Source organism: Lonchura striata, chromosome 9 (genome assembly GCF_050655825.1).
Source record: "Lonchura striata isolate lonStrDom1 chromosome 9, ASM5065582v1, whole genome shotgun sequence".
Lineage (NCBI taxonomy): Eukaryota > Metazoa > Chordata > Aves > Passeriformes > Estrildidae > Lonchura > Lonchura striata.
In genome coordinates, this window is record NC_140711.1 from 3,960,358 (window position 1) to 3,984,689 (window position 24,332).

The window sequence follows — 24,332 nt, forward strand, 5'->3', positions numbered from 1 at the left end:
TTTCAGGAAAGTTAAGTCCAGGAATAGAAAACCAAACCAGGCATGGAGCAGCAGCACTCTCAGCTGTGTGAGCGCTGTGTGCTGGAAAGGAGGGTTTGGCTAATGGCCTTTTACAGGAGAGGTTTCAGCATCAAGGCTGGTCAGCAGACTTTCATGCTGTGGGCTGGTGAGGAGAGGGAGAGTCCTCAATGTGCCAGGTTCCTGGCTCAGGGAAAGGTGGATATGTTGTAATGGAATGTCATTGGCAAAAGGAAAGGGACAATGGTGATAGAGATGAAAAACTGTCTGTGCTTACTGACCAGCTGATCTCTCAGCCACTGATGTTTTCTGCATGTGGCAGCCACAGGAGAGAAAAGAGAGAAAAGGAAAAAGGGATAAAAGTATATCTGCAGCATGCCTTAATTACTACATTCGGTATAAGAGGTCATGAGTTTTGTGTATGTACCTCTATGTTTTCCCCTTTAAACCAGCAAAAGTTAGTAATTCAATGTGATCTGGCAGTGGTATAGAGTTTTCAAAGTTTTATTAAGTTCTATAAGTTTTATTAAGTCAATCAGCCAGGTAGAGGAGAGTGTGCGAATTCTTACTTGTACCTTTAGCTGAAGAGAAAAATGTTGTTATCCACATTCTATATGGCTGGGGACTAGTACCAATAAATCTTTGAAGGGAAAAGCTTTATTTTCATGTTAAATACCAGAAGAGGACCTATTAGTCACAAGGCTTCAGGAATAGTTTTGTAGCTGAGGGGATGACTCCTTGTAGTGATATGAAACCCCCTCCACTAGAGAGGAGTGAAACTTTCTCTGAATGGAGGTGTGTGTGTGTGTATGTGAAGTATGAATCCAGTACGTGCTTGTCCACTTCTGTTCTTATCACCTTGCAGTTTTCCTTGCCTTCTCACTGTTTTCTAATGTTTCTAGCCATAATCATCCACGTGTGTCCACTAACATACTGCTTACTTACATGGGCAGGTATCAGACCTGGGAAGAGGTCCTGTGGGATGAATGCTGTATTTTGTCCTACAGGGCATCTAAACTTAATGTTTGTTGCCTTTGTTTTCCCTGTCCTGTTGCAGGCTGGAATAAGTCCATCCATCACATCTCCTGTTGCCTTTGATATCCTGCCACTGAAGCTGCATCTGTTTTCCCAGAGCACCCCGACAGGCCTGGACTGCGTGGGCTGGAAACGGCGCATCTCCGCTCCCGGTGTGTACGCTGGCCTGGTGGGTGGGAACGAGGACAGACTTAAGCTCTGGTTTATTGAATGTGGAAACTATGTGATAAGCATTCTAACCTGTTCATGATGATTGCTGCACCCATGTCTTAGCAGAAATCTGCTTTAGAGTTGAATTTTTCACGTGCTTTTCACATTCGGGTTTCTTTTCTCCCTGAGTGGATGAGCAGGGTGCTGTTTAAAGGCATGGTCAGATTTTAGTGAACAAGAGATCACTTTGCAATGATGGTATGCTTGATGTAGAAACATTGTGTTTTCTCATGAGAACTTTGTCTCACCTATGATGATGTCATCTCTATTATACTCTTGAATTAGGTTTCTGCAGAGGAAATAGGCTCAGCCTTGTGTTTGCTGGAGAGCACTACAGTGGGTATGGTGAGGTTCCTCTCAGGTTGCTAATTAGGCACTAAAGCAACTAAGTGAGCCTCTAAAGATAGAAGCTTCCTGTACTTTAAATCCCCCTAAAGAACAAGTATGCTGTGTTTTCATGAGGAATGCACATGAAGTATCATGTCTGCTTCATTTCCGATGACTGACACTTTCTCAGAATTAAAATGTAAGTTGCACAGATTATTAAACTGTGAGATGTATCTTTGCCAGGTTTTTAAATTCTCCATCTGACAGCGCCTGCCCAAACACTGCAGATATCTCTATCACAGCACTTTGGGCTGGAGTAAGGAAAACAGAATGCAGAGGATTTGTTGGCAGTTAGGAACCTAGCCAGGAAAAGCCAGCCACAGTTGGGTGCCAAACTGCCATTTCTGCCTCAGAAGGTCTCTGTACCATCGATTAAACCCTGCTGGAGTTACCTAATTAAGGGACAATAACATTGAACTAATTACATCAGAGTTGAATGATCATAGTATTTTGTCAAGCAAAACTGGTTTGTTTTCTGATGCTTTGTGCAGCTCACACACAGAGTCATGAGGCTTGATCTGGAAATAAGAAAACTATTTATTGTTGTGGTGTTGAGAGCCTTGCCTTTGCTCTCTCAGCACTAAGGGTTTTGATCACTCGCTATCCCAAGCATCTGGTGCTGCCCCAGTGCTTAGGACCAGCTCCCTGGCTGCATTAAAAAAGCTGTAGCTTTACTCCTTGGAAATCCCAGGAGGAAACCCATCATTGTCAAGCTGTCTGTGCATCTCTGACATCAGCTGAAATCCCTGAGCACTGCTGTCATAGAAGTACATTCTGAGTCACAGCTGAGACAAATTTCATGGTTGTTCCCAACTGGGACACGTGGGAGTTAAAAGATATGTATGAATTTCTGAGGGTGAATAGGGGAAGTAAATGTATGCAGACTGACCAGCTGGCAGTGCTGTAGGTGTTTATATGCCATCTAGAAATGGGGCCTGCAACCTGAATCATCTGTGATTCACACAATATTCCTGAGATAGGTACAAGTGAATTTCATACCACGACCTAAGCCCGGACCTCAAGAATTTCTGAGTGAATGTAGCACAACAAATGAAATAGAGCAGAATCATTTTTCCACCACCAAATCCATGCTCCTGGGAAAGGAAACTGATGGAGAGAGGAAACAGAGGTTCTTCTACCATAGCCATCTCTATTAGCTTCTGCATGTGGGCTTCATTTGAAGCATTTTAGGGGAGATGAATGTGGACACGTGTCCTGCCTGTGGTAGGATGCGCATGAGAAGAAAACTGCAAGTTATTGAAGTCATATTCTGAAGCTGATGGGTCAGTTTTAAGATTGAGGCAACAGTAGTCCAGCAGAACATCCTCTTTGATTCTTGCACAGCTTTGTTGTGATACCTGTTGCTTTTGACAAAGCTGAAGGGCATGTAAAATAAATATAAAATAAATTGTCAATTAGTTAAATCTAGTTTTAAGATTTCTAACACCAAAGCTGCAGCTGCTTCTATTAATGATCCCAGTCTATGCTTTAGTCATAAAAGACACTGGATATAAAAGTATATCCAATGGTACTAGATACTTCCATGTTGAAAATATGGATAAATTTCCCACTCCCAAAGTCTGCACCTCATCCCCTTTTGCAGGGAATGCTGCAGAGACTGTGAGGGATGGAGGATGGAGGCCTCTGTAGTTCTGCAAGTGTGAAATGCTGGCTGGGATGGTCCCAGCCCAAGAGGTGCCATGCACAACTCCCGACACGCTGTCATGCACCTCCCCAGGGGCTGGGGACAAGGGCTGGGGACAGCCTGGCTATCCTAGGCCGGGCTGCGAGCATTTCGCTGGAACAGAACGAGTGCAGAGAGGATTCATTTCAACGCTGTGCCAGCTGCGCTCCGCGGTTGGAGCCCTCGCTCCCCTCTTTGCCCCGCTGGCAGGAGCGGGCGGGCTGCGCGCTGTGCCCGCTGTGCCCGCAGCGGGGCCGGGCGGCCCGAGCCGAGCCTGCGGCACCGGCCGGCGGCTCTGACCGCCGGGCTGGGCTGGGCCGGGCCGGGCCGGGCTGGGCTGGGCTGGGCTGGGCTGGGCTGGGCTGGGCTGGGCTGGGCTGGGCTGGGCTGTCCCCGGGCCAGGCCCAGCGCAGAGCCCCTGGCAGGCAGGGATGGGTGAGCCCCTCCAGCACCCCAGGGCAGTGAACTGCGCCGTTCTCTTCAGACATGGGGAGCGCCGAACAGTTTGTAACAGGTTTCTTGGCTGCACACGCCCTTCAGCAGGGAGTGTTGGTGAATATCTAGTGTCTTTCCCTTTAGTTCACTGAATATTTTGATTTGGAAGGGACATAAAAGGATCATCAGGTCCATCTCTTGGCCATCCCCAGGAGCTACACCATGTGCCTTGTCCAAATGCTTCTTGGACTCTGGCTGGCTTGGCACTGGGACCACTGCCCAGGTGCCCAGCTACCCTCTGAGTGAGAAAAACTTTTCCTAATATCTAACCTAAACCTCCCCTGACACAAATTCAGGCCATTCCCTTGGGTCATGTTGCGAGCTGTCAGAGAGAAGAGATCATTGTCCCTCTGCTTCCCTGTGTGAGCAGGTCTCACTGCAATGAGGTCCCCCCTCAGCCTCCTCCTTTTCTGATTGTCTGGGTACTCCCATGTCTTCATTTGTACCGTTCAGTCTGTTCCTTACTGCCAGTTTAGAAAGCACAACACTTCCTAAAGTAGATATGCAAATGCTTTCCTGCTTTTTAGCAGCCTCTGAATACCTGGTGCAATACCTTGTGACACTCTAGGAAAGGGGTGGGAAGGAAGGGTCTAATATGCACTGGAGAGAGCAGTAGCAGGATAACGAGGTTTTGGATTAAAACAGTGGACCAGCATGTTTGTCTTTTAGGCTTTGAGACCTGTCTTCTCCTTCCCCATCTCTTCTGAGTCTGATATTTGTTTATTTATAAACTGAAGACTGCCTATAGTTGGGGATGCTGCTGGGAAGCTGTTTGGACAGTGACTACAGCTGTGAGAATGTAGCTGCAACAAGGCTGAAGCCAGAAGAGGGGCAGTTCTGGCTGTGAGAGCTACCAGCCCATGGGACTAGAGCAGAAGGAACATTTAGGGCATATGCTGCCATTTCTGAGCTTTTCCTTAGGGATTTTCCAGCAGGAGACAATCACAAGGTAACACAATGACAGACAGACACAGGTAATTGTCTGAGAACTGGAGTTTCTTGACATCCCTGCTTTAACTGCTATCCATGCCTCACAGGCAGACACTTTTCTTTCTTGTGCCAGCTTGCTACCCTTCCTGAGATGTTCCCCTCAGTCTGCTTCTCAGAGACTCTGAAACTTTTGGACTGGGACAGGGACACACACATGATCATAAACCTCCAGGGTTTGTCATATCCTCATAGAGGGAGGAGCCTGCAACCTGTGTATTATAAGATAGGTTTGTAGCTGTGCTAGAACCAATCTCATATCTGTATTATTTTAAATCATTATCTAAATGCAGACCAAATCTTTTTGGCAACTTTCCATGTGTTTTGTCAGATTAGAACAGCCTCAGATCTTTGAATTTTCTGCTATCAGATGTCTACAAGAGATGCCCTGGAGTTAGACCACAGAGCTGTGGTTGGTTGTGCCAAGCAGAGAGGCATGAATTCCCTGTGACTGATGTGTGCTGATGAGGAACACACTGGTGGCCTTGGAAATCCTGCAACAAGAATAGGCGAGCCAAGTTCTCAAGAGCTAAATCTTTTGTGGATAGTCTGGAAAACAGTGACCACTTAGTGATACTGAATTATCCTCTGGCCTCCCTGGTGTAGTGGAAAGTATTTCTCAGAGGCAAAGGGACTGTTTGTTTACTCAACATCATGTGGACAACTTTCATCTTCTTTTCCCAGCTATAGATGTGCTGTTAAACTCACACTTGGCAACAGTTAATGTGAAGATGTTTGACAGCCACTGGAGAAATCTGTTCAAGAGGGAAAATATTAGCTCAATAACAGGACTTCTTTATGTCTTATAAATATTTAGCAGTCCTGTAGTTCAGCAAAATAGCAAGCTGAGTTATTTATTCCATTTTTGTCATTTTAGCTCTTGCAGAAAGTGGTAGGCAAGTTCCCAGAAGTGTATCATGGTAGCTGTACCATGAAATGTCTGTTCCATCCCCATTTACTAGAAGAGTATAACTGAATTTAAGTGGCTAAAAAATAATCACGTTGCCTGCTGTACACTTTTCACTTTGTCTCTTAATCACAGAAAGATTAGACCCACTATGTCAGTCTTCGTTCTGTTTAACCACAGCCACAAACATTTGCCCTCTGTGAGGTCTTTGATAATATGATCACCCAAAGGGTTTCATCCAGTCTTAAAAGCAAGGCCTGGTAGTGGCTGAGTTCATGGAAATTTGTTTTAGCAAGTTGAGTGGGATTGTGTGTATTAGCTACTGAGGTGAAAGATTTAGCATACCAATAAAAACCTTCTGTGGGGCAAAGAGAGAAGAAAGTCCTAGGAAATCCTGAATGATTCTGGTAATCACTGTTCAAAGCTACAAGATTACAGGAGAACTCAACAGAGGCTAAAAAATCCAGCAGATATTTAGGATCAAGTTGTTCAAGGCTAGATTGACTATCTTTACAAGCTCTGCAGTGAGATTCTTAACTTTTAGTTGGAGTCAGTTACTGCTGCTTCAACTTCTGATAACTTCTCTCTCTAATGTCACAGAGGAAAATCTCCATGTAGATTTTACAACAACAACAAAAAAATCTGTAGTCAGTGGAACCCCTCTATGATGGGTTGCAGTCTTGAACTCTAACAAAATTTTGCTTTCCACAATTTGGCTGTGTAGAATTTTTCTTCTTTCCATTCTATTAGAAAATTCTTCTCCAGTGCATACCTACAACACATACATACATAAGGATAACTAGGAATTGTAACCTCTCTTTAGCACCTTTGCTGTCTGAAGAGCTGTACTGACTTCTTCTCAATGCCCTGTTCTCCAAATCCACAGAACAGCTGCATTCACCTTTCTTGTCAATGTTTAATTTATCTTCCCCTCATTATTGTGATCAAGAGGAGTTTCTCTCCAGTCATACTTGAATGCAGGCAGTTCTAGAAGAATCAGATCAATGCAGAAAAGTCTACTGCAGTCAAATTGAGAACATATTTCCATTTCTCTGTTAGGAAGTTAGGAAGTGTTAGACATTTTGGTTCATTCAGAAGATAATTGAAGGAATTATTTTGTTGCAGATTACTAGAAATGGGTTTGTTGTTTGTTTTGTTTTTCTTTTTGTTTTTGGTTTTTTTTTTTTGGGTTTTTTTTTTTTTTGTTTGTTTTGTTTTGTTTTGGTTGTTTTTTTTTTTTTACTGCTACAGAGACTGTTCTTTTCAAGAATAGCTGAAATATTTAAGTTGGTTCAGCATTATTGGATGCTTTGTGATATTTTCCAGTGATGGAGTGCAACATTGTTTTTGCTTTTAGGAAATACTCAGTAAACCAGAAGTCTTATTGAACTGAAGTTACTCTGCTACTGCACGATGGATAGTGAGGCAAACTCAAAGGGGTCTGTATTGGAACAAGCTGTGATAGCCTTATTTACTTTGCAAAGAGCCACCTTACATACAAATTGTAAAATGAGCATTTTCCATTCTTGTGTGAAATTGGGCTCCTGGGTTTGGAGTTGGGTGTCTGCAGCCATGTTCACTCTCTCTGCGACAGGAGCAGTGTGGGGTTTTCCTTTGTGGCCCACATGTGGGTGTCTGTCCCTCTCCCAGATGTGCTGAGAGAGCTGATCTCCTCCTTTGCTTTGGTCCAGCCCCTATTTGCAGTCTCACCTGGCTGAATTTTCACCTGGCCAAACTTTCACCTGGCCTGGGTAATTCCACACTGAATCAAGCTAGTTCTGTTCTTACATTCTTTTCTGCTGCACCGGGTATGAACCATGTGGCTACTCATAAATTATTTTGATAGCTTGACAAATCTGCTATCTGCAAGGTCTTTGAGCATAGTGGCAGCCCAGGAATGTCCTTTATTACAAAATCTCTGTGGTGCCTCAAAGCTGTTGTTAAAGTACACAGGTATTTCTGCATTCCCAGGAAACTGGTGTTTTTTCAGGATCCTTCTTATAGGTAATCTCCTGTTAGGTAATGAGAATATAAAACTTTCTAGTAAATGAGTCAGTGATGCTGTTTCAGTTGGGACTGAGGTTTCTTACAGAGGTTACACATGGAAATAGGGATCATACCAGGTCGGCAGTCTGGGAGTGGATGCTAAATGATTTTTCAAAACTCCCAGCTGCAATCTCCCCACATCTCAATCTGTGTTTTTCTGGCTTTAATTTCATTTTGAATTATTTTTCCAAGTACTTACAAAAATAGTTTTTTAATAGCAGCAGCCACAGCCAGTTCTAAACATGATTAGTTTATATGTTAAATCCTTTCTGAGTTCTCAGGGGAAGCAGATGACACAAGGTCTCTCTCGCTCGGGCATTTTTAAAATGCATGAAATTCTACTATTTCCACTTATTTATTTTTAATCTGACAGTTCTGCTAAATTAGGAGGAGAGATCTCTGTCTCACCCCTTGCTTCCTTAATGCCTTGAAATCGGCTTTAATAAAAATCAGCTGCTGGGAGCTGCGGCTGAGAGCGGCGGAGCTGCCACAGAGGGAGGGAGCCTCCTTGGCGGACCCCTATGATGTCAGGATGCATCGAGGCGAGCGGAGAGGAGCCTCGGGATCCAGCCCAGTGCTCAGCCGGCGCTGCCAGGTCCCGCTGCCCTGCGAGAGCTCCGCAGAGCGCTGCCCCACCGCTGCCCCGCAGAGCCCCCGGCTCCCCCTCTCGCCTGCCCGCATGAGGACCCAGCAGTGCCCCAGTGAGTCCAGCGGGGCACACAGTGCCGAGAACTGCAGCAGCAGCGGCAGCTCCGGGCTCTCCCCGGGCTCCGACTCAGACAGCAGCGGGGTGGTGTGTGGTGGTGGTGGCATGAGAGGAGTCCTGTCCAGGTACTGGAGCTTGGAGAGTCTGCACTCTGCCACAGGTAAGGGGCTCTTCTCTTCCTTTTCCTTTCCCCCTCCTTTTTTTTTTTTTTTTTTTTTAATTTTTTTAATCTGCTCTATGATATTGCACTGACCTTGAGAAACCAAACCAAACCTTCTGGAAAAAGTATATAATTTGGAAATGGAGCATCTTAGTCTGGAGAGATAACCAAAGAATTCAGCATTTGCTAGCTATACGCTCTGCAGACTTAAACCTAAACCAAAACAACACAGACCCGTAATAGACTTCTTAAGTCAGGAGGGAAGAAATAGGTTTTTAATGGCTTTGGAAACAGGGTGTAGGCTTCTACCTGATTAAAGCTGTCCTTGCCTATTGGAACATTTCTCATTTCAGCTTAATCACATAGAGCTGAATGTTAGAGTTGATATTTCTCTGTGTAAATTCCAGTGGAGAGAGTATCACTGCCTCTAGAAAATACCCAGGCGAGTGCTGTGCAGCAGATGAGAGCTAGGTAGGGTTGCACTGCTGTGCACTGAAGGAGGGAAAGGCAGTTCCTGAGCCAGCTGCTCAAGTTTGGTTTTTGCTTTCCCATCCATTATTTAATGTCTTTCTGAACCAGAGAGTTTGGAGGTGTGCTCATGTAGCATGGACCTGTCTGGATTTGGCATTCTGGTTTTTAGTTACTGATGAGCCTGGTTAGGGTTTGAATGTTTGAACTGCAAGCATAGTAAAGAAGCTTTCTCATTCCCAACTGATCCTAGCAAAGGATCCTGGCAGTGATGTTAATGGCCAATGACTGCTGAGCTGTTCAGCTGTTGCTGTTTAGAGAGATTTTTAATAGAGCTGCAGTAAATTAGTTCCTCTCTTAGATAAATTCAGACAAGTGCCTTCAAGGCCACCAGTGACTACCATTTCCTTAGTAAGAATACCCAGTGCTACCAGCTAGAATCAAGGTTTGGGAAGAATTCAGTTCTGTGTAATCTGCTTTAGTCGTGTGTACTTTTAATTATTGAAAGGTTTTATCATTCCATCTGCTACTGTAGATTCGGAGCTGTTTAATAAATTCTTCATTGCAGCTCTGGAGTCTCTGCTGAAGTGTGACTAACTGCACAACCATACAGGGAAGGGCTACAGCAGGGTGGCCAGTCTCCCTGATGTTCCACCCTGCACAGCACACCTTCTAGGTGGCCAGAAGCACTAACCATCTACAGGACAACCTGAGAGTCCAGGGACAGGAAGAAAAAAAACCAGTAGTGTTGTGTTTTGGGGAAAGACCTGGGCTGCAAGTATAAGATGGTGTGCTTTTGCATTCTCAGTAGCATTTGCTGGCTGTTTTCTCTTGTAACTGGGAGTGCAAGTTAACCCCAGCATGCTCTGGCGTTGGCATGGAGTAAGTCTGGCACAGGGTGGTTCTGCAAACTCCTGCTCAGAGTGGGGGTTGCAGCAGTGGCTCCATCCCCTCGGTGTCACAGGGTTTGCTGTCAGCTGCCCTCCCTGGAAGCATTCTTGGGCTTAATCAGGTCACTTGAAACAAGTGCTGTACAGTGATACAAAAGAAGTGAGGTTGATAGCAAAGGCAGGTCTGACATTAAGTCTGTTTTTCTAAATGCTCTTTCATTTTCACAATAGTCTAGCTCCCAAGGCTGTGAGCATGGTGTCATTTTGTGGATGCTACATGCATTTAGCAGGAAATACAGAGATGTGAAGAAATGGAACAGAAAATGGTATGGAGCCAGACTGAGGACAGGGAAAAACCAAATTAAGTTTCATAATTACAGTATTGATAGATAAATAGAATAATAAAAGCAGATCACTTCATTTCGGACTCCTTGCTGCCTCTGTGGTAGGTGTCTTTTCACATGCAAAGGATTTCTGAGCTGTTTGTCTCTAACTAGTAACACACTTGAGGTCAGAATTAGGATTAAACTTTGAGAGAAATGGATCACTAGGAGAAATTTATTTTGTTTTGGTTCTTCTCTGTTTGAATTCTTCTTTGGCTTAAATTTAGGAAGTTGTGGCAGAACTGCTCCTCTCCACCACTGTCAATTGCCTGTCTGAGGAATGAGGCAGGATTTCTTTAAAGCTTGTGCTAAAAATTTTTAATGGTAAAATTTAATACACTGTTTAAACCAACCACAAAATCCCAAACAGCAAACCCAAGAAAAAAAAACCCAGCAGGAGCAGTAGCAGCTGGCAATGCATGAGAGAAGCAATAGCTAAAATATGTGGCAATGTCCTCTCCTCAGAGGAGCAGGGAGCCTCCAGCATCTTTCTGTGTGATACATCAAGGAGTTGGGGGGGAAAAAAAGAGTACAGGCTGTATGGCAACACTATGAAGTTACATTAAAAAAGGTCTGAGGGATGAGCCAGCCCCTTTCCCTGTTTGAAAGGGATTCTGCATTTCCTTAAGGCTGCATAGGTGGACTTGGCAGAGAGGGTTTTGCTTTTTTCCCTGTGTGTACATCACCTATTCTGTAGGGATCTTTATACTAAGTCTGTTGCTGTCCAAGACTTCAAGGAAGATGAGAAATAAGACAGATTTAAATGACTGAAATGTGGAGGTGAGAAGAAGGTGGGAGGTATGGAATGCATCCACTGGAGTTTTCCTTTTAGATAATTTAGATTCCAAGGAAGTGAAAAGACAGAGATGTGTGTTTATGTATGCATACGTTTGACAGCGTGTGATTTCAGAAATACAAATTGACATCCCATGTAGAAAATACAGAGTTTTCTGAGGTTCACAGAAGCAAAAACTGTCTTTGGTTTGTTATCTTCTTCTGTAATCAGTAATGAAGTATACAATTCCTTTTTTTGGAGTTGACCTTGTTGTAATATATTGATCAAGAGGGGAAGCTAAATGTGACAGTTGAAAGAGAAAAGACCTGTTGTTACAGCATAAACTTTTGTGCAAATGCTGCTTGAAATACAACTACAAAAAACCCACATGTAAGGCTTGTAAGAAGTGAAAAAAAATCTACCATTTTTTAGTATCGGTGGCATTTCTGGTCTGAATGTCAGTAAACACTACCTTACATGAGAAGGCGCTTCTCCCTGAAGCTAAATATAAACATGAAAATAAGGAATGCTTTACTCTTCTACCAGGCTCTCCATTTGAGAATGCCAGAGGACTTTGCAAGCATCAGTAACCCTCACAGAGGGCCCAAAAGACTTTCAAAGCATGATTTAGGATAGATAAAAAGGTATAGTTTGATACTTGGACAGTGTCCTTGCTATTTTTAAATACTTACGAGCAGTGTTTGCCAGGTTTCCTGTGAAAGAAGGACTGGGAGCTGGGGTGTCTCAGCAATTCTGAAAATCAGGCTGTCAGTATCTCAGCTGGCCAAAACCCCATAAGGCATCCAGATTAAAAGTCATTGTGACTATTCTAGCAAGTGATTCAGTGGCACTCTGGGTGCTCTAACCCTGGTTTCCTAGGCAGGACTTTGTACCTCAGGGCTGCCTGCATCCCATTCATCACTGCTGTACAACTCTACTGAAAAGTTTTTCCTTTAGGATGTTTCCAGATTCAGCTCTCTTTGCCTTTCCAACTCCTTTGTTGCAGATCCAATCCCAACCTCATTAACACTTCTGTTTATTCTTTTTCTTGTCCAAGTTGGGAAGGACTGGAAGAGCAAAGAAAGGTAGGGACAAAGGGGGAATGACAACCTGGAGGACTAGTGGTTGCCATAGTTTCCCTGGGATCCTCTGTGTACTTGTGCATATGTAGCAATTTAATTGTACAGGCTCCACTTCAGTGCGCCTCTGCACAGATTTGTGGCTCCTAATATGCAGATATGCTCATCTACTGCCCTTGGGAATGTGGCCTTTAAACAAACAAGAAAACATGAAGCATGGGTGTGGAGGTTTTTTTTTCCTCATTCAGAGCTTAAAAAGAAAATAGTTTTTTTTAGGAAGGTTTTTTCCAAGTCATTCATTTCATTGTTGTGGTTGATGAGAGAGCCACTAATAGAGCTGTGGCGAATGCTTTGCGTCTTTCTTGTTTGGCAAGAGATTTTCTTTTGATCCTTTTCTTTTTCCTTTTCCTTCCCCTAGCCCTGTCTTTTTGGTACTGATGTCTTCAGTTGTGTTCATGGACTGCAGTGCATAATTCCACTTATCCTTCTTTCTCTAGGGTCACTCAGTCAGCAAGAGTTAGAGGTCACACAAAGGGAGATTGATTTAAGGTTCAAATTGCTTCAGAATGCATCCAAAGGAGAGTAGGGAGGAAAAAAGTGAGTGCCTCAGAGCATCCAGTGCAGCATCCCGAGGTTGTGTTGCACCCTTACCTTGGCAAATCCTGAGCTAGGATATTTCAGCTGGATTCATTGCTTGCGCTCTAACATGTCCTATGTGTTCCCTCATATATCCCGTGTCACCTGCCAGAATAACTTCCACTCATCTTCAGAGCAAATAAGCAATGGATTTAAGAACAAACAAACAATAATCCATGCTAAATTAACTTGGGTTTTTCTCTCTGTGTAGATTACTCTGTAATGGTGACTGGTATGGTAAGGTTAAACCTAAGGGCAATCCTGAACTTTTGAGGATGAATTACAAGATGAACATCTCTTAGTCAAGCTAGTGAGCTGCCCTAAAGCATAAGTAAATACTTAGTTGAAAAGACATCCTCCAAATAGTGTTGAGTGCTGCTGAACTGTGATTTGGCATCCCATTCAAATAGTGAGGGCATCTATATTAAGTGGTCGAGTTCATTCCAGTAAAGGGAATCTCAGTCAATGCTAAATGTGTGTAAACTTGGCCACCTAACACATATAGTACGCTTACAGAAATGTTTTTTTTTTTCAGTGAAAAGTATCCTCTAGTATCACGCTTTTCCATTAAAGGGAATAAAAATAGTGTTAATATAGGTAGGATGTCTAATCATGTTTCTGTACCTCTGTTTGCAGCAGAACCAGATTTTGTAAGTTCAGCTACTTTGGAGTTCTAATTACATGTTAATGTATTGGGGGTGGTTCTAGTTGATTTTCCCTTAAGATTTTTTTGTGTTGTTTGAAAAGGAGTAAATGTTTATTCTCATGTCCCTGTGAGGCACAGATTAGCACCTGTGACTATCAGAAATAAACATTCCCATCTTTGCTGATGCTGTGTTTGCAGCAGGGAAAGATAAATCTTTAGAACACTGCCTGTGATACTTCCCCAGGTGTCACAGGTACACCATCTTCATCTTTTGCCTTCTCTGCTTTCAAAACAACTCCCATGAAGAACATTTAGATTGTGACCACTATTCCCTTTGCTGAGGAATATGACAACTTCTAAGGCTGTATTTTCTCAAAGATTTTTACCTTTAGAGTAGTCTTTCAGACCAGCACTTCTCTGGGACATATCCCAGCTTCAATTGCTGTTATTTTTCTGCATGGATGTGAAACAGCTTTAAGCCACCTGATTTCAATACTGGCAGCCTCACAGCTCTTGCAGCAGGAAACTAGCATAGTCCAAGAGAGTAAAGGAAAGGGGAATGAGGTGGTGCCATGGAAGCTTGCCTGACCCTTCCTTTCTTCTCTACCTTTAGGCAAACACCCAAAGGCTGGCAGAAACTTGACCATACCTTTTCATTTGTGTCATCTGGGTCTAGTTCATGTAGGTAAAAAAAGCAGCAAAATTAGATTAAAGCATGTGCTGGCAAATAGTGTCTGTGCCCAGTGGTCACAGAGAATGTGTATTTGCTGCCTACACAAGATGCAACTTTGCCATGGCTGCTCAGCAGTTAGTTGGGTTAAAAAATGTAGAAAACAATTCTGCCTGTCCTCTGCCATTGGGATGTAGCCTTTAAATTACTACACTTGTCTGTAACTAAGCTTATTCCCTACTAAGATCTTGTTCTCCAATTCTTCTGGATCATGAGAAGTGTCTTTGAAGGATTAGAGAAATATAGCCTTCTTCTGAGTGTCAGTAATTATCTGTGGAGGCTTCTAATTTAATTAGAATCCTGTCTCATCTCACAATCCTTTTTTGGCCTGATGTTTGCTAAACCAACTAACTAGTTCAGTGATTTGCTTAAAAGTGCCAGGGATGAGCTGAGTGTGCTGGACTGCACAGGACATTGGTCTGAGCAGCCCAGAGTCTCAAGATGAGCTGTCTTCTTGGATACTGAGTGCCTTCAGTGGCTGTGCCACTCTAAAAAACTGCTCCTACAACTGGTGTGTCTGCACATGAAAGCGAGACAGTAGCCTGGGTGTAAGCTGATAGGAACATGCTTTGCCCCTGGTTAACTGTCTTGGATTACATTGTGTGAACATCCAAGTGTTGGCAGCTCTTACTACAAATATCCCTCGGGGTGTATTTGCCTAAACAGGTAGAGAGCTTTGCTGCTGTTATTCTCAGTCCCTGCTAGTCAAGGAGCAAGATATTCCCTAGACTATGATGTTGGCTCAGAAGGGCTCAAATAAACATTATTTTTTTAATTTTTGCCATGGAGTACAGAGGAATTGCTTTGCTGGAGTAATTGAACCATTTCCAAGTTGTGCTGTATCCCAGGGAGTGCTTATGGATGCTCTAATGCATCACCTCAAGTGCAGCTGATTCCTGTGTTCTGTGTCTCCAGCAGGGTGAAGGCTGGCAAGTGGCTGTAGAATAGGAGGGAAATCAAGTGCTAAAGGCAGAGGAGTACACAATTGTTTGGAATATCCTCCTTGAATATACTCTGTTGAATTATATTTTACCTCATGTTTAACTGAATGTATACATATATATATATATATATATATATATATATACATACGTACATGCACAGATATAAATATATGCATACACACACAAGGCTATTAATTAATTAAGTTTAGAACATTCTTTAGTGAGGTTTCTCAAAACCAAGCATTTCTAGGTGTTGGCTCTACATTTTTTTTTTGTCTACAAATGGGTAAGATTTCTTTCAGTACCCTTCTTAAAGGATTTGATAAATGCCTAAGTAATAATTTGAAATCCATTTCAAGTATACTGTTAAGGTATATGGTACCATCCTCTTGCTTTGGAAGGTAAATTATATATGAGTATTTATAAAATAACTTGAAAAAGAAGTGTTTGTGTCAGGAACATGAGGTAAATGCAGAACACTGATTTTTTTTAACAAATTTATTTTCTTTAAAAAAAAAATAATTATAATGGCATTGGAGTGCTTCATGTTGAGAATAAAGGAAGATAAGACTAATGATGTGTTCAAAACAGCTGGCAGAGATTTATTTCTATGTGGGAGTGAAATTGCAAGAGTTTCCCTTTTGGCTAATGGAAATAGTTTCCATGAGTTAGTTTTTTGTTGTTGTTTTTTTTGGTTTGTTTTTTTTTTTAATTGAAGTGTCCCTAAAAAGGCAGAAAAAAGGACCTAGGAGATTCAGTGTTAACACAAAATGATCTGTTGGAATGGGTGGGATTCAGCTACTCTGCTCTTCCTTGGCCAGTGGAACCTTTCCAGGCCAGGTGTGAAAAGTGCTCAGCTCGTTATGAACCACGATCACTACTGGGGTCTATGTGCAAAGAGACAGACTTGGCATTTGGAAACTGCAGCTCATGGAGTGTTCTAAGAGGCAAAGGAACACCACAAGCAGGCCCTGTGCACCTTCTGGCCACAGCTCCCTGCTCTTGGAGCTGTTCATTAACAGTACTCTCCTCCCTGTAATGTTATTCTGCTCCCTTTGCAGGGATCTTTACAAGTGTCAAGGCACATATGTGTTCAAAGGAGGAGAAGCTGTCTGCATAATCACTGAATCTAAACAAACCCAACCTGAACTATTTGGGAACTGAAGGCTCAGCTGTAGCAGGAAGGTGCAGCAGGCAGTGAGAATCAGTCTCACCTGCTGAACCCAAGGGCTGCTGGAGCTGTTCCTGTGCTGTGACTTCCCTTGCTGGCCCTTAGGGTGATACCTTGGGTTTTAAGTTTTTCTGTTCTATTTTGTTGTGCAGCTTTTAGCTTTATATTAAGTGTTATTTGGATCCTTTCACAGGGTGGTAGAGACAAAACAATCCTATTCTAGCTGGACACTCATGGAAAATCTCTTCAAACTTCAAGCCCAAAGCATGAACAACATGAAAAGAGGAGGATGAGCAAGCAAGCAAGGAGTATGAAACTTCATAATTTGAAGCTATTAATTGGACAGTTAACTCCTATATGCAAATGGACTAAAACCATAAATATGTGAGATCTCATGTCCAAGCCCTCTTTTGCTCCCACCTTGGAGCCATCTGGGCAGAGCCACAACTGTGGCTCCAGTCCTGCTGGGGTGTGGCCTTTGAAAGCTCTTTAATAAATCTCCACTTTATTCCTCTGATCTCCTCTAGCCTCTGCTCCAGCTCCTTAAGACATCAAAGGAAGTGACCACACTCTGTGACACTGTCCCTGGTCTGGGACACAGTGCAGCTCTGGAGAATCACATGAGCCAGCAGCCCTGTGTGCTCAAGTGGCCAGGTCAGGGTTTGTCCAAAAAATACACTCGTGCAGTGTTGAGAGGTGAGCTGGTCCCAGCTGGGAGGTGACAGCAGGAGCTGCAGGCTGGTGAGCGATCCCAGAGTGAGGCACTGGGCTGCTCCCAGCCCTACACCAGCCAAGCTGCTCGTGGGGCTCCTGTGCAGACCCTGCTGTGTGGCTGTGTGGAAACTGTCACAGTTTCTGACAATCCAGAGTGCCCTGGATAGGAGAATATCAGTCTGGATGTTGGAGCTGTTGTTTGAAGCATTGGGTTGGCTCAGCTCCTGCTGACTCTCTCAGGGCGCTCTCCCTAAGCAGAGCTGTGTGTCAGCTCGAGGTCACTGATGGTACATCCTGCTCAGGGCAAAAAACTACTCTGCATGCCTGAAAAAAGCTTTGACAATAAACCTTTTAAGAGAGTTTATTATGAAAACACAGCGTTACTAATACCCCCAAAACAGTGGATTTGGATCAATTTGAAATGTGGCATTCTTATCAGCCTTAAAAGCCTGAATAAATTAAAAATATGCAGAACCCATCTGTAAAGAAACTTGTTGATTGGATATGTCATTTCTCTTTGGAAAGCACAAAATAATTTAATTTGGGCTATTTTTGGTCCCAATTCCGAACTTCACCACAATCTCTATGCTGTCATAAATTTAGGGCCTGGCAGTCCTATTTCATGCTGCCTTACTGTCAGTTCTCTGCACAGGCTGAATTCTGGGGGTTGGTCAAGTTTTCTTCTGTGAATCTGTAGTCACAGCTGGTGGCATAATGCTCACCTGTGTTCATGCTGCTTTTTCTGGCTCACTTGAGAGCACACACTGTATAGCTGGGACTTCTGCTTGGCCCCCAAATGCCACTTGACCATCATCTTTGAGCCACTGGAGGAAATCTCCAAAGTAATAGTATGTAGGACAGCTTATGCATCTTCTAGGCAGCCACTTGTGATTGTCTAATCCAGATAACTCTTCTGATCTGGAGAACTTAGCTTTCAGAAGGAAAAAAAGTACTTCCAAGGATAAGACAAAGAAATGTCACAGTGTTTCAAACCTGTGACTTGACACTTGAACAGAATTATTTAAAAATACACTGAATTAATTATGGCCAGGTCATTAGTCTTGATTCATCTGAATTACTCTTGATGTCTCTGAAATCACAAATGTAGATGAGTGTGAGCACTGCTGCGTCCAAGTCCTGAAAGGCTGCTTGGCCAAATGCATAGGTTTTTTCCTGAATAAAGGTGGGCACCTGTAACCTGGTATTCTGCCTTCCTCTCAGGTGCTACCTTTCTTTCTTTCAGTTTTCATTTTTGAAAAAGGCACCTTGATTGCAAAGACTTTTCCAGTTCTAATAATGAAAAACAGAGGGTGATTTATGATTTTTTTTTTAATATAGGGAAGAGGAGAACCATTCTGCCCACTTGTCAGAGGACCAGGCACCCATTCTTCTGCTTTACACTTCTCTTGAGGTGTTCACTGACTTGCAGTGGCACCACTGCTTTGACTTTACAGCTGACTGTGACCCAATTCCTTTATCATACTCAGCAAAGAAGGGGCAGTCCAGCAATTCCTGAGTGCTCAGAGGAAGAGGAGTCTTGGCTAGGTACAGACTGGGAGCAGATGAGAGCAGGAGTAACTTCTTTCTGTTCCTTCCCAAACTTGTGACGCGTGTTTTTAATGGTACCTTGGCTTGTGTGGTTTGCTGTGCTGGCTGGAGCATTGATCCTTTTCCTTCTCTGATCAGGCAGCAGGAAGGATGGAAGTTTCCCCCTGCATGACTCTACTTTGCAAGGAAGCTGAATTGCATGATTGACACTGATTTTCTTTAATCATGTTTGAATTTCCAGAGTTCAAACTCTGGAGAGCTGAAGCATCCTGTGTCATGGGCTACTCCTGAAAATTTTACCTGCTGTGGAAGTTCCTAGGTTTGCTTGATGGCTTCTAAACAGCCTGAATCTCAGAATGCTTTAGGCACCTCTGGAGGCTGTCTAGTCCTACTCCAATGCTCTAACCAGGGTCACCTGCATGAGCAGTCAAGTTTGAATATCTCCAGGAATGGAAACAGCAAGCTCTTTCAGGCTGTGGCTACCCTTAGTGTAAAAAGTTTATATTGGAATAGAATTTACCGTACTTTGGTTTATGTCTATTTATTCTTGTCCTTTTATTGGCCACCAGATGCACATTGTTCAGGTCTCCCTGAGCCTTCTGTTCCCCAGGCTGAAGAGCCCAAGCTCTCTCAGCCTCTCTGTGTATGTCAGGTGCTCCAGTGCCTTAAACACACCTGACCTTTAGCTGGACCCACTCCAGGAACATCCATGTGTTCCTTGCAGTCTCATTTGCACTGGCGTCATGGTTGCACTGAGTTTAATGTGGTGTGTTTTTTGGACTCCTAACCACCTTAATGATCAGCTGGTATCACATCTGAAGCTTTATCTGTTAAGTGCTTTCTTTGGTAAGGCAGGTAGGGAAATAAAATTTTCTGAAAACACAAAGCAGAAGCAAATTTTTCCTGCCTTAATCCTGAGGGTTTGCTGACAGTTGGATCATTGCAGGATTCACAAGGTGCTTCCTATTGATCAGCTGAGCACATAGCTGGAGAGGAAGCTCTGAGAAACCAAGGCAGGTCAGAGTTGCTTGATTGCAGCAGATATTATAGCTGGTGGTTCATTAGTGACACGTGCCTGTACAGACAGTGTTTGGTGCCTAAATCTCTGAAACAGCATTTAATTATTTTAGGGTATGAATTTAATGGTGTAGGATATTTTGTATGTTTGTGGTGGGGTTTTATAGCCTCTTGCTGCATGTTTCTGCACTTGCAAAGCATTCCAGTGGGATGTGGGGTGTGAGCATCTGATCAGTGCTGCTTTTGTTTTTCTGAGAGTCATGTCAGATACCAGCTGGACCATGGCCTCAGGCATATGTGAGGCCAGACTCTGGCCCACATGTGGGAGGGATCTGGTTGTACAAATAGTTTATGCAAAGGTGGAGCCTTGTCTGAAGGATCCTTAGAAAGCACAGAGGCTGTGTACTCTTCTATCAAGCTTTGTATGTGGTTTCTGTACCATGTACAGTCTCATTCAGTCCCACTATTTATAGCACTCCAAGAGTAACAAGTCATAGCATAGCAGGGACCTGCCATATTGGGCACAACAGCCTACAGTTTGTGCTGCAGTACTCTAATTATTAATCCCAGAAATCTGTGAGAGGCCATTGTGCTTGTTAGAATGAGCCCTTGTGAGTAAATTCCCTGGATAACCTCATTTAAACACAACATCCCTTGGTTGTGAAGATCTTTTCTCATTGCTCAGCCTGTTGTGCTCAAAGGGTTTTGATCTAACAATTTTCTTGGACAATTTAAAGCATTGCCATTAAAACAGGGCTTTCTCCTGGAAACACTGAGGTAGTAAGGCTTTGGGAGCTCCTTGACACAGACTCTGGAAGTAGACAGGAATGCTGTGAGGAAAGGGGTTTTGGCAGTCACTCACTCTGTGTGCCCTCTGTGGCAGGCAGGCACATTACCTACATTCCTGTTCTCCTCTCCTATAAAATCTAAATACAAGGGGATTGTGTGGGTTGCTAAGTGCTGTCTGAAAGATAATCAAAAGGCAAACAGAGCTGGGCCATAGACCAAAACATTGCTTCAAGTACCTTACAAGGGCCACAGAAAGAGTTTGAACTTTGCTGCAGGTTGGAATTTCCTGCTCCCTACATAGCTCTGATTCAGGATCCCTGAGCCCTGTGCTGGAAGTGTTTTAGTGTGTCTTTCACTAACTCACTATTTTAAATGAATTGATGTTAAAATCCTGGGCAGTTCACACAAGAACTGTGTGGTTCTATATCATCACTGTGCTGAAATGATGCTACAGTGCAGCAAGAGTAAGGGTTTGTCTTATAACAGGGAGTGTGTTCCAGGCCAGGCTGGATGGGGTCCTGGGCAGCCTGACCTAACTGGTGGCAGGAGGTTGAAGCTGGGGGAGCTTTAAGGTCCTTTCCATCCCAACCCATTCTGTGATGATTCTATGGTAAGGCAGCAGCTGGCACAAGGACCTCAGGTCATGTTCTGCACCCTGATGGGGTTTCTGCAGTGAGTGAAGCTGCTTGCAGTGCTCTACAGGAGTCCTCCTTGCTGTAAGAACCTCACTTGGCTAGGAGAAAAAAAATGCTGGTGAAACCTTCTGAAGCGACATAAGAGGTTGTCTGTTTATGGCAGTCTTCTATCTGTGAAGCAGGGTTGGTGAAATAAAATGAGTGTATGAACCTCAGATCTTTAAAAATGAGGGTGGGAAACAAAATTTAAACCTTTCTTCATCAGCAGATAATGCTGAAGAACAGCTCAGCTGTTTGGCTCTGTGTTGGAGAACTTAGGGTGAAGCCAGGCAGCTGGTTCCCTGCCTTCTGCAGCAGGAGAGAGCACGGGGGGCAGAAATGAGATTGAGACACCTCTGCTATCCCAAAGGGCCCCCGTTAATTCTTCTCTGAGTGTTTACCCACAGCCATCAGGAAGGAATTGGGTTTAAATGCAGTGCAGCAGAACACCCTCTAGTCATGTGTCTCTTCCTTCTCTGTTTGTTGAAGTCAAATGTCTATATTTGGCACATCCTAGGCTGTTGTCATGGAAATGGTTGTATTGACACATCCACGGCAGAGCAGCTTTGTTCTGTATTGAAGGATCAGGACGATGGGTTAGAAAGGAAGAGGCCTCTTCTCAGCACTCAGACATATTTGTCCTTCAGCTTCTTCACTCTAGTTGGAAGGCACAAAGCTGTTGAAAGAGTTGTTCTGAGCCAATATGGAAAGGATTGTGTAGGACAATACCCAATGGTTGGACACAGAGCAGTACTGAACATCACAAAAGATAGGATCCCCAGCTCCAATAGCTGCCTCCTATATAGCTGTGTGCTACTGATCAGCACCAGTGCAGAGCAGTAACATCCCTGCCCAGTCCTTTTTACTCCGTATTTCTAGTTCGTGGGAGATCTTGTGTGTAGCTGCTATTTTGAAAATGGTAGGAAAGAAGACACCCATTTTAACATTGTAGCTGGAAATGTCAGGGATCGAAGCCAGATATTTCCCACCTATCACAGGGAAAAGAGGAGTATTTGAAGAGTTAATGAAGATGAACTTAGAGAGAAGAAGTGAGTAATATTGGCAGATTGCACTCCTAGTGTCCTTTCTGCTGCTGCCAGGCCACCCTTCATTTTCCCCAGGATAGGTCCTCTGCTGTGAGAAGGGGAAAGGATAGAAGAAAGAAGAAAGAATGTTGGATCTATTTGCTTCAGATCAGAGTGTTTTTCACAGCCTGTTGCTTCAGGGAGCTTCTCAGCTTCATGCCAAGAAGAGTCAGAAGATAAGGAACTTCAGAGCAGCGAGGGAAGCCACATCTTGCATCTCGGAACTGAGCTCGGCAGGGTTCTTTCCTCTAGTGCCTGGATCTGTGGGAGGAGTTCCTCCCCCTCCTGTGCATCTTGAACGTGGTGGGAGGTTATTTCAGTGCATTTCATCAGACATTTGGTGGGTTTTATTTCTCTGTTAAACGTGCAAATAGAGGCTGGTACGTGCTTAGTAAAAGCCACGCTGTTTCTAGTGCAGTCTGTATCCAGCATGACCTAAAAATCCCCCCAGTCTGACTGCAGAGAAGGAAGGTCTTCTCTGGTTGCATGGACAAAAAGCTGCACTTCTCACAATGGCTGGACAGATGAGACAGAATGCAAGTAAAGGGAGCTCCTGTCCCTGCACTGTAGCAGCGTGGGGTTAGATGGTGGCTGCTGCTCTTATTCCCCAAAGAACATCTCCTGTGGAAAGGCCACTTGGGTGAGCATTCAGGCAAGGCAGTCAAGCCCACACACACCACACTCACCATGGCTAGCTCAGCCAAGAGAGGCAGAAGGGCTTTATATGGTCAGTTCCAGCAAGGTTTATTCAGCAGGCTGAAGGGAAACCAGGGACAAAAGATGAAACCTTGTGCTGTGCACCGGGTTAAGGAGGGCACAAAGGGCAGGGCAAAGGGCACTGCCCTACAGGGAAGACAGGGCTGGCCACCAGGCATCACAACTGAACAGGGAAAGGAGAAACCAGGGGAAGTTGGGACATCTGGGGAAGGGAACAGGAGTGGTTCATAGCGTTCTGAGAGACTTTCATGGGAAGTCCTTTCTGGCTGCCCAGGTGGGGAGAACTCTATGGTAAATTCTTCCAAGGCCATGCCCTGGGGATTTCCCTGAGGGGGAAGGATTCCACAGCACAGAAGGAAGGGCTTTTCTGGTTGCATTGACAAAAAGCTGCACTTCTCACATTGGCTGGACAGATGAGACAGAGTGCAAGTAAAGGGAGCTCCCGTCCCTGCACCACAACTGAACCATGCACTCCAGATCCCCCTGGAGGAAGGCACAGCAGGACTTGCCCAGAATCCACTACTTTTAGGATCTTTGCTGGATTTAGTATTTTGAGATTTCAGGAATGTTTATTTGTTTATCCACTTCCCAGATACTGTTGTATATGAGCAATACATGTAAGGGCCATAAATGTATTTGTAATTAGTGCCTCCCAAACTCCAACTTTCTAATTGTCCATTGCATGTTTGAATTTTAAAAATACAGGTAAGCAAAACAAAAATGGTTGATTTTCTTTATTTAAGGTTTGATGCAAGCATCTGCTTCCTGGTGCTTTTATTTTGTATATATAAGAAGTGAACCAGATGGGAAGGATTTTCATTTTCTGTAGAAATTTGCATTGTTAAGAACATCATCTTAATATTTTATCTGCTTATATCTGTGCCAGCTGTTCTGCCTGAGAAAGCTGTTGCTCCCTTCAGGGTTCTGTGGCCCTAGCACAAACTGGTCACCCTGCAAATACTAGAGATTAGAATTACAGAACGTGTACTATTGCTGGTATTCAAAGCAGAAGCATCATCAGCAGCAATTGGTAACTTACTGTTTATCTCTGATAAAGCCAAATACTGAAAAATATTCCCTAAACTTGGCCTTTAATTGTGGCAAGTGAAAAGAAAGAGGGTCAAGATTTATTATCAGATGCCATTATCTAATTGGTATTAGATGACATGATTTATGATTAGATACCACTTGTTAGATAAAGTGCATCCTAATTTCTTCTCTTTCCCAGGAAAGGAGTTCTCTTGATGAGTGATAGCATATCTGTATTGCTGCTCTGGGCACAGTGGGTGAAAGCCTTGGATGGCTTTTGTCTGCAGGATGTGGTCATGGTTGAATAATGGAATAAACAAAATATGGAGTATAATTAGTTCCCAGGTAGTTTTTCATTTTAGAAACTGGGGAAGACCTTAAGAAGAAATATTTTCCTTTAAA

General features: G+C 43.6%; 1 protein-coding gene across 2 annotated transcripts in view; it reads left to right on the forward strand.

Annotated features, from left to right (window-relative positions):
* Window positions 1-24,332, forward strand: part of ARHGEF4 (Rho guanine nucleotide exchange factor 4) — a 204,448-nt gene that overhangs the window by 88,960 nt on the left and 91,156 nt on the right. The window contains exon 5 of one of the 2 annotated variants that reach the window (XM_085586985.1): window positions 1,076-1,205. In XM_085586985.1, the coding sequence (XP_085443111.1) occupies window positions 1,076-1,205 (130 nt within the window). Of the gene's footprint in view, window positions 1-1,075; window positions 1,206-6,957; window positions 8,636-24,332 lie in introns of those variants that run through there. The other variant, XM_077785565.2, reaches the window with a different exon arrangement.